The sequence below is a fragment of the Mobula birostris genome, chromosome X, assembly GCF_030028105.1.
Source record: "Mobula birostris isolate sMobBir1 chromosome X, sMobBir1.hap1, whole genome shotgun sequence".
Lineage (NCBI taxonomy): Eukaryota > Metazoa > Chordata > Chondrichthyes > Myliobatiformes > Myliobatidae > Mobula > Mobula birostris.
This window is the reverse complement of record NC_092402.1, coordinates 56,781,441-56,792,533: the sequence shown is the minus strand read 5'-3', so window position 1 is coordinate 56,792,533 and position 11,093 is coordinate 56,781,441. Positions and strand designations below refer to the sequence as shown.

Below are 11,093 nucleotides of genomic sequence, written 5' to 3'. Positions count from 1 at the left end.
TCTGAAGTCCACGACTAATTCCTTGGTCTTACTGACATTGAGTGGCATGGTTGTTGCTGTGGCACCATTCAACCAGATGATCTATCTCACTCATATACACCTCATTGTCACCATCTGAAATTCAATAATAGTTGTGGCTTCAGCAAATTTATAGATGGAGTTTGAGCTATGCCTAGCCACACAGTCATCAGTGTAGAGAGAGTACAGTGGGTTAAGCATGCATCCTTGAGGTGCACCAGTGTGGATTGTCAGCAAGGAGGTGTTATTACCAGTCTGCACTGACTGGTCTCCCGTTAAGGAAGTCAAGGATCCAGTTTCAGAGGGAGGTAAAGAAGTGTAGATTTTGGAGCTTGTTGATTAGAACTGAGGGTAAGATGGTGTTAAACGCTTGTGTATAATATAATTTAACGCATCTTAAACAACTCTAATTCACATTCTTATAAAAATCAGTCTATGCAAGCTTGTCCTTCCAAATTCCATCCCACTGTAGCTGTCCAATTTCTATCATCCCACACAGGTACTTGAGGTGTATGGAACTGGCATAACTTCTACAATTGTGCACACTTTGCTCAGTCTTGGTAATCTTGCCACTGAGTTGGAAAGTTGTTGCAAAGATCTGGTGGTGCTAACAAAAGATAGGAACACAAGAACATACGAAATAGGAGCAGGAGTAGGCCATCTGGTCTGTCGAGCCTGCTGTGCCATTCAATAAGATCATGGCTTATTCAGTAATATCATCTCCACCTACTTGCCTTTTTCCCCCCATAACCCTTAATTCCCCTACTATGCAAAAAAAGGTCAATTTTCCCATAATCTTGGCTGGTATTAAGTTCACAACAAGAGCTAAAATCATTATGTAGAGTCTGTCTTCTTCTCCAAGTGTGTGCAAAATGTCACGCTGACACACGTCCAATCTATCCATGTTTTGGCTGCTGCTAAAATGCTTGGGATCTTACCTGCCTCTTGCTTGTGTGTGTGAAACCCAAGCACAGTCCCGGAATGCTTTTTAGTGTGGGGATGGGAGAGCAGGGCTTCCTTTCAATACAATATGGGGCTACTTTACTCTGGATTCTTAAGTGGTCATTGCCCACATAAAGTAAGGTGAAATGTTTCTTATAAGATGGTTCAAAATGTAGCCCCAGGGAGCTAGAGAGAGTTCCTAGCTCTATTCCGCTTGTAATTTCTCTGCTGCATAGGTTACCACCTCTCTCACACCGGCATTTGAATCACCAAAGCGTAGAAGGCCATGGATCCAGTGCTGATAATTGGGATTACTATAGATGGGTACTTCATGGTCAACATTTCACCTGTTGGGCCGAAGGGCCTTTGCCATTTGACTCTGTGACCAATTTGGCAAAGCAGTCAGATGTTCTCCTAATAAAATGCCTGAACTACCTGTGGAACTATGGCTAATTTACACTCGCATTGTAAACACAAGAGATTCTGTAGATGCTGGAAATCCATTGCAACACACACACACACACACACACACAATGCTGGAGGAACTCAGCAGGGCAGGCAGCATCTATGGAAATGAATAAACAGTCCTGATGAAGAGTCTCGGCCCGAAATGTTGACTTTTTATTCATTTCCATAACATGCTGCCTGACATGCTGAGTTCCTCCAGCACTGTGTGTGTTATACCCCTATTGGTTGCTGTTTTAAAAACATTTCCTTTGATTTCTTTATTTTGACTGTCACAATGTACTTGTTGGTTCTGGTCACAAGTAAGGTTTACAAAGTGAGTTTCTCAGACTGCATCTTTTTAATATATAGTATTTTTAAATATATAGTAATTCTGTTTTTGTGCGATTTTTAATCTATTCAATATATGTATACTGTAATTGATTCACTAGTATATTATTATTATTTTATTTTTCTTCTATATTATGTATTGCTTTGAATTACTGCTGCTAAGTTAACAAATTTCACATCAAATGCCGGTGATAATAAACCTGATTCTGATTCCTGTCAAAAGAATAATAAGCCTTTTTTTTGTTAGCTGGTCCAAGGACAAGAAGAAGAAATTGTTTCTTTTCGCATTTTTAATAATTTGTCATCTGCTTGGTGGGTCAGGACTTTCCACGCTTGACTATTTTTTCCTCCTTTTATATTTTCCAGCAGTCAATACCAAGTTCTCCATCAGAATCTGTATCCGGTTTGTCCATGTTGAGTACCACCTGTGGAAGAGCAGGACAAGTTACACCAACCTCCACAGGCATTCCCCAGGTCCAATATGACTTGCCGACGGGGTCCACCTCAGGAATGTTTCAGTTTTGGAGCAATGATGCATTGGGGAGTTCTCACACAATGTCGTTCAGTCCTCCAAAGACTCAGTATGCGCTTGGGACTGTGCCATCAGCACTGGCATCACGGGAGCTTTCCCTGACCCCTCCAGCAGAATCGGTCTACACTTTTGAGTTATCTTCTGTGAAGATCTTGGCAACTTCAGTTTCTGAAGGCTCAGCTTACTCCTCCCCAGAAGCTAACGGAATCACTCAGAACTTCCCCAACTTTATTCCTAGTTCTTCAGCCTTGCCGAACAGACATGTGTCACCCAGTCACCCGGAAGAAATCCCATGGTGGAGTGTGCAACAGCCCAATCCTGTCATTCCACATCATCTCCCCTTTGGAAGGGCCATGGTCTTGGGTCATCAAAGCCAGCTTTCATCTGCATTCCTTCAGACCTCTTCAAAAAGTCTTCTGAACTGTGCCCGACGTTGTAGGAGATGTAGGTGTCCTAACTGTCAGTCTCCAGGCACTAATGGAGACCAAGGTAAGAAACAGCATATCTGCCATATTCCTGGCTGTGGCAAAGTCTATGGAAAGACCTCCCACCTAAAGGCCCACCTAAGGTGGCATGCTGGGGAACGTCCCTTTGTATGCAACTGGCTCTTTTGTGGGAAGAGTTTCACCAGGTCTGATGAGTTGCAACGACATCTGAGAACTCACACGGGTGAGAAACGCTTCTGCTGTCCGGAATGCGGCAGGAGGTTCATGAGGAGCGACCACCTCTCCAAGCATATCAAAACCCATCAAAATAAACGAGTGAAACACCATGGCATGAGTTTGGGAAACATTAAGCAGGAGTAAGGAAGAAGGCAGAGCTTTCCTGTAGGACCAATGAATAAATTCTTGAGATGGTGTGGGATTTTAGTTTTACAGACCGGGAAGGTCCAAGCTTATATGCCTGGTCTGTGGATGATCTGATCTCAGCATGGGTAGTAATACTGAACCTGATCTTGGGTGTCTTGGGTTGGGGAAGGGAAATGTCAACGAGGGGTCCCAGGCAAGGAGCCTTTCTGTATGTAGCGAGTGTTAGGGAAGAGCTCACATGTAATGTCTGCTCACATCCCTACCCTGCTCCAATGGTTAAATATTCTTTGGCTTCACTTGGCCAGGTGAAGTTCTGGATGCAGAATGTACCCCTCGCATTAGTAACCACTTCTGAGAGAAAGGGGGTTGGGTGGGGGATGGTGGTGGGAAGGATTATTCAAGGCAAAGATGTAACAAAAAAATGAATGGTAAAAATCAAGCCGAAATAAAGATTTGGACAGTGCAAGTTATGAAAAAGAAAGTGAGGAAATACAAGTACTTTAGGCTGAAAGAGGGAAGTGTAAAAAAAAGTCTCAATGGAAATTAAACCTGGTGATTGGAAGAATATTCTATACGCAAGTGATTTGGAAGAAGCTATAAGTGATGGGCACCTTTTAATGAAGAGTGGTTGAAGGAAAAAGTCATGAATGAAAGGCAGCAAAATGCACTTTGAAGTTTGTATCCAATAAAGTATCAATTACAAACATCTCTATTCTGTTGGAACCTCTGTCCTGCATGTGACTGTGAGAGCTTTTGATTTTTTTAAGGAAAAGACCACACTTGTCCTCTGCTGTATCCTTGGACAATGTTCCTGGAAATTATGAGCATCTTTTTTCCCCAAAAGGACCAGGTTGAGATTTTATGCATTGAGTTTTCTTGTACATTTACCTGAAGAAAAGATTTAAGGTTTGGCTTTACTCTTCATTTTTTTGACAGACTGTCTAACACTGTTTAAATTGACAAATGTATGCCTCATAAGGTGTGTCAATAAAAGAAACAAATCATTTCTGCAACTTGCCTGTAATTTAAAATTTATAATAATGGTGCATTATTGGAAAAGCAGTTCAGATTCTTTAACCTCATACTGGACAACGTCATAGCAGGGACTGAACCCCAACTAATGCAATTTGCTGAATTACCTGATCACACTTCATGCATTCACTAGAAAAATTTATATTAAAAAAATGAGAGTATTTGAATTGGCTCTGGCACCAGTGGGCTAGGAGAGGAGGACTAAGACCTTCATAGTACCCCCCCACCACTAAGTCAGCAGCTTTACTTCACCATTTACAATGGCCTTTCACAAAATGGTTTAGCCAGCCTATGTTGTGCATCGGTAACATGGTAGTGTGTAGTGATTAGCATAACGCTATCACAGAGCAGGTGACCTGGGTTCAATCCCTGCCACTATCTGTATGGAGTTTGTACATTTTTCCTGTGACTGGGATTTCTCCGGGTTCTCCAGTTTCCTCGCACATTCTAAAGATTTAAGGGTTTGTAGGTTAATTGGTGACGTGTGTGATTGAGTGGCACAGGCTTGTGGGGTCAGAAGGGCCTGTTACTGTGCTGTATCTCCAATTTTTAAAAAATTCTGCCGGAAGGCAGCCCATTCACACCGAGAGGGACATCCATACTTGCGTCATTCTACAGATGTGCAGTAGTGAGCATCCTAACATGCTGCATCGCTGCTTGGTACGGAAACTGTAGTGGACAGGCTCTACAACAGGTAGCCGAAACTGCCCAACATATCACTGGCATCAGCTTACCCATCATCAAGGACATGTATACAGAAAGCTGTCAGTAACTTAATGAAGGATCCCACCCACCCTTCTCATGGACTGTTTATCCCACTCCCATCGGGGACCACCAGACTCAAAAGCACTTACTTTCCCCAAGCAGTAAGGCTGATTAGCAGCTCCACTCACTGACTCCACCACTATTATTTCCTGTCAGTCACCTTGTGTACAGTCTAGAGTCACCTTATGGACGTACAATCAATCTGTGTAAGCTATCTTGTATATTTATGTTTATTGTTTTATTATTGTGTTCTTTATCTTTTGTGTTTTTGTTTGTGCTGCATCCAATCCAGGGAAACAATTATTTTGTTCTCTTTACACTTGTGTACAGGAAATGACATTAAAGAATCTTGATATTATTCGAACAATGGAGTGGCAGGGATATTGTTTAAATGTACTGAGGGCTGACTTCCTGAGCAAAGCAGCCCAAAAGTAAGCAAGAAGTGGCTGACTTTTAAAGTTGAGAAAGCAAGACAGTACTAGAGTCACATAATTGTACAGGATGGAAATGGGTCATTTGGCCCAACTCATCCATGCTCTCTCTAGCACTTGGCTATGTAGCCTTTTATCCCTAGGTGATTCAAGTTCATCTCAACATGCTGTCAGCTACCCAGCTTCAACCATTCTGTGAATTTCAGGTACTTGGCACTCCAATCCCCTCTAAGTCTCTTTTCAACATTCAGGCACAGGATGTCCCAATGCTTCTACATTCTACTGAGAAGTGACATCTCCATGGGAAGAGTAATCCAATCCTGGCTAACTGGAAAGATTATGGATCGTAACTATTAAAAGATAAGTCTTGTAATGATAGAGTCAGATAGTGGTACAGCTCTCCAGCCTGAATCATCCATGCTGACAAGATACCAATTGACATTAATCCCATTTTCCTGTACTTGGTCTTGTATCTCTCTATTCCTTTCCTACCCACATATCTGTTCAGATTTATTCAATTGCTGTGATTTTATCTACCTGTACCAACTCCACCAGCAGCTTCAAAAACAAGAGAAAATCTGCAGATGCTGGAAATCTAAGCAACACACACAAAATGCTAGAGGAACTCAGCAGGCCAGGCAGCATCTATGGGGGGGGGGGAATGTACAGTTGATGTTTCGGGCCAAAGGGTCTCAGCCTGAAACATCCGACTGTACTTTTTTCCATAGATGCTGCCTGGCCTGTTGCATTCCGCCAGCATTTTGTGTGTGTTCCACTGGCAGCTTGCTATTTATTTGCATATATAACCCCACTGACTATTTGGAAGCCAATAGTAAAGCTCCATCAAAGAGATTGTCCATTTCTTATTTCTGAGTTCTAACTATTTAGCCTCACTTGCTGATCCCTCCATCCTCCCTGAGTACTGCTATAGGACTCTCATTGATAAAAGAGAAACACCTCCTCCCCTTTCAGAATCCCCTCTATTACACCTGAAGATGCTGTACCCAGGAACATTTAGCTGCCATTCCTGCCCTTCGCTAGCCACACTTCTGTGATTATCACGATCCCATGTGAGCTCCACATTGCCAAGAGTAGCAATCTTGAGAACTAGGAGTTTTAGAAACCAGAAAAAGATGAACGAAGTGTTTATCAAGATGGGTAAGATGGAGAGCAAATTAGAAAGAATTGTGCAAAATATTTGAGTCTCACCAATTCAGTTGGCGCTGGCAATATATGCTGATGTTTTGCGGGCAGCTCACAAAGCTACTACGTATTCTATGAGGTATAATTCTGAACCATGGTCACTGCAATCCTCACCCTGTAATTTCCCTTTAAGAGCTGTCTAAACAAACTAGCGATTGTTGCATTCTCCTGAAGCATTTGGCGAATTTGACTCTCAAGAATGCAGATACAGCCAGGGTGGTGGGAGGTGGAGCATTGCATTGAAGCCTGAGAGCAGAAAACAAACCCGTGTTCAGGTCCACTACTCCGCATTGAGCCAGGTTAAAATCATAGAGGCCTAGAATGGAAAACAAACTGTTGTTCAGTGCCATCTGCCTACTTGACCCGTCTTCACCTTCTTGCCACTACCATGGTGCAGAGGTCTTGGGTCCCATGCTGCCAGATTCGGGAACAGTTGTGCCCCTGGACCGTCTTCACTTGCCTCGATGCCGAACGGACTCCACAGTCATGGACTCACTTTCAGGGACTCTGCGGCTCATGTTCTATGCATCTGTTTACACCTACAAGTTCAAGTTTAATTATACATGAATACAGCCAAATGAAGCAGTGTTCCTCCAGGGGCCAAGTTACAACATATAGTACCAACGGTCATACACAGCACAAGGCATGTATAAGGTGGCAAGTAAACATACAGTCACACAAAATAAATGGATGGTGCAGGGGTGTTATCGGCAAGAACAAGCAGTTCTCAGCAGTCTGCAGATAAACATATACACACATGCACACAATCCAGCTTGTCTTCCACCGAGTGAACACTGGAAGGAGCACTCAATCCCAGCATTGACACCATGCTATACTACTCTGACATCTCTCCTGGACTGCTGCATCAGGAAACCTGCAGCTTGAGGCTTAGTCCTCGTCTCAGCCGAGGCCATGCAGCTCCCCCACTGTCAATCTCCCCACTAAACAAGGGAAACGGTCGTGCCGTATTTTGTATTAGCACTGTCCAACAGGATCATGCAAATACAAGAGAAAAATCCAAGACAACCACTCACTGTTAAGACTGCATACTGCCTTCGCACACCTATTCTGATGCCTTTGTAGTGTGCAGTACACAGTCTGCACCAAATCTAGCTCCTTCGCCAATGAACAGCTCAGTGCAGTACTTGAAGTTCTCAATGTCCAGCATTGTCTTGTGATCATAAAAAAGACAAAAACACCTTTGGTTGGGCCCAAGGATATCGCTGTGTATGAATACGCCACCCTCTTACCTTTTTTTTTACTATTTGTGTGACTTGTCCTCTTTTGCACATTGGATATTTGGAGGTCTTTATTATGTGTGGTTTATTGTTAAATCTATTGTATGTCTTTGTTTTCTGGGTGCCTGTAAGAAAGTGAATCTCAAGGTTTAGTATGGTATACATACTTTGATAATAAATTTGAACTTTGAAGAGGCCAAATAAATTAAAATAGGAAATAAGAAAATGGCTGAGACTAAAATTCTGATTTGATGGAGAATGGACGTGAAAGCACAGAGGAACATCTGGAGAAATTTCTGAAATGCTCATTCGCTGCTGTCATTACTGCGTGGTCGGGAATCTTTTGGAGGGTCGGCCTCAAAGTCCCTGGCTTTGCCTGCTGTTGGCAACCAAGGTTGAGGTCGAATCGTTCGGACAGAGATGACGGTGTCGGAGAGCTGATCAGATCTCGAAGTTTTCGGATGACTCAGAGTCGGACTGTGGTCGGCATGGCAGAGAGAGTTCTTCCTTCTTCCATCTGCGTGAGATGTGGGACATTTGAGAGACTTTGAACTTTTACTGTGCTCATGGACTTCATCAAGTTATGGTATTGTTGCACTGTTGTAACTATGTGTTTATAATTATGTGGTTTTGTCAGTTTTTCAGTCTTGGTCTGTCCTGTGTTTTGTGATATCACACCGGAGAAAATATCGTATCATTTCTTAATGCATGCATTACTAAGTGACAATAAAAGGGGACTACGTGTCTTCATAATCTTAAAAAAAACAAATATTTTGCATTTGTGTTCTCAATAGAACTCAGAAATACTGCAGAACCAATGTGATAAATATTAGTAAAAAGGAAGTTCCAAAGATATTAAAAGCTGACAAATCCCCTAGACCTGATAGCCCAAATCGCTAAATTCTGGAGCAGACCCAGTGTGCTGCAAGGTTGAACGTGTAATACCAATATTCAATAAGAGAAAATGAGCTAAAATAGGGAATAGTAGATCACATAACCTGTCATCAGTTGGGAAGATGCTGTTTTTTTTTAAGATGCAATAACAGAGCACTTAGAAGATGATGAATCAGGTTTATTATCACGCACATATGTCATGAAATTTGTTGTTTTACAGCAGCAGTTTTACATAAAAATTACTATAAATTACAATATATATATGAGATAAATAAGTAGCACATGAAGAATAATCCCCTTGAAACTAATCAATAAGTTCCAAGCTCTAAATCTCAATACCTCCTTATGCAAATGGATCCTTGATTTCCTCACTTGCAGACCCCAGTCAGTTCAGATTGGCAACAGCATCTCCTCCATGATCTCTATCAGCACAGATGCACCACAAAACTGTGTGCTTAGCCCCCCACTCTACTCACTTTACACTTATAACCATCAGGCTAAGTTCAGCTCCAATGCATTATTGAAATTTGCTGATGCCACCTCTGTTGTTGGCCGAATCAAAGGTGGTGACAAATCAACATATAGGAGGAAGATTGAAAATCTGGTTGAATGGTGCCACAACAACAGCCTCTCACTCAATATCAGCAAAACCAAAGAGCTGATTATAGACAACAGGAGAAGGAAACCGGAGGTCCGTGAACCAGTCGTTATTAGAGGATCATAGGTGGAGAGGGTCAGAGCTGGCAGAAGACCAGAGCGGGGTGTCCTTGAGGGTTGAAGACGGGAGAAGGGGTCATCGGTGGGCGTGGAAGAGTCCTTGCCGAAGAAGTAGGCTCGGAGACGAGGACGGCGGAAGAAGAGTTCCGCGTCATGGCGAACGCCCCCCTCTGATGCCAGCTCTCATTCGTGCTCTGTCCTCAGTAAGGGCCTCACCTTTGTCCCCCTTCGGCCACACCTCGGCGAGTTCCGCGTTCCACCCCCTCTCCCACCCCACCGATGACTCGTCTCCAACCCTCCTCCTCTTCATGGACACCCCGCTCAGGTCTTCTGCCAGCTCGGGATCTCTTTATTACTAACTGCCGACGGGACATCAACCGTCTCGACTTTACCACACCTTGTTCCCATTCCAACCTCACTCCTTCCGAACGCTCTGCTCTCCACTCCCTCCGCACTAATCCTAACCTTACTACAAAACCCGCCGATAACAGGGAGTGCTGTAGTAATCTGGCGTACTGACATCTACCTTGCTGAGGCACAGCGACAACTCGTGGATACCTCCTCTTATTTACCCCTCGATCGTGACCCCACTAAGGAGCACCAGGCCATTGTCTCCCACACCATCACCGACTTCATCCGCTCAGGGGATCTCCCATCCACTGCTCCCAACCTTACAGTTCCCACACCCCGCACTTCCCGTTTCTACCTCCTAATCAAGATCCACAAACCTGCCTGTCCTGGCAGACCTATTGTCTCAGCTTGCTTCTGCCCCACCGAACTCGTTTCTGCATACCTCGACACGGTTTTATACCCCCTTGTTCAATCCCTTCCTACCTATGTTCGTGACACTTCTCACGCTCTTAAACGTTTTGATGATTTTACGTTCCCTGGCCCCCACCGCTTTATTTTCACCATGGGTGTCCAGTCCCTATATACTTCCATCCCCCATCAGGAAGGTCTCAAAGCTCTCCACTTTTTTTTGGATTCCAGACCAAACCAGTTCCCCTCTACCACCACTCTGCTCCATCTAGTGGAATTAGTCCTTACTCTTAATAATTTCTCCTTTGGCTCCTCCCACTTCCTCCAAACTAAAGGTGTGGCTATGGGCACCCGTATGGGCCCTAGCTATGCCTGTCTTTTTGTTGGCTTTGTGGAACAATCTATGTTCCCTGCCTATTCTGGTATCTGTCCCCCACTTTTCCTTCGCTACATCGACGACTGCATTGGTGCTGCTTCCTGCACGCATGCTGAGCTCGTTGACTTTATTAACTTTGCCTCCAACTTTCACCCTGCCCTCAAGTTTACCTGGTCCATTTCCGACACCTCCCTCCCCTTTCTAGATCTTTCTGTCTCTATCTCTGGAGACAGCTTATCTACTGATGTCTACTATAAGCCTACTGACTCTCACAGCTATCTGGACTATTCCTCTTCTCACCCTGTCTTTTGCAAAAATGCCATCCCCTTATCGCAATTCCTCCGTCTCCGCCGCATCTGCTCTCAGGAGGAGGCTTTTCATTTCAGGACGAGGGAGATGTCCTCTTTTTTTAAAGAAAGGGGCTTCCCTTCCTCCACCATCAACTCTGCTCTCAAACGCATCTCCCCCATTTCACGCACATCTGCTCTAACTCCATCCTCCCGCCACTCCACTAGGAACAGGGTTCCCCTTGTCCTCACCTACCACCCCACCAGCCTCCGGGTCCAACATATTACTCTCTGT

The 11,093-nt window shown here is 43.9% G+C and overlaps 1 protein-coding gene across 1 annotated transcript; it reads left to right on the top strand.

Annotated features, from left to right (window-relative positions):
* Positions 1 to 2,166: 2,166 nt before the first annotated feature.
* Positions 2,167 to 3,093, top strand: LOC140191693 (transcription factor Sp5-like). Its single transcript, XM_072249343.1, has one exon. It carries the CDS (start codon positions 2,167 to 2,169, stop codon positions 3,091 to 3,093), a length of 927 nt encoding a protein of 308 aa, XP_072105444.1.
* The last annotated feature ends 8,000 nt before the right edge of the window (positions 3,094 to 11,093 follow it).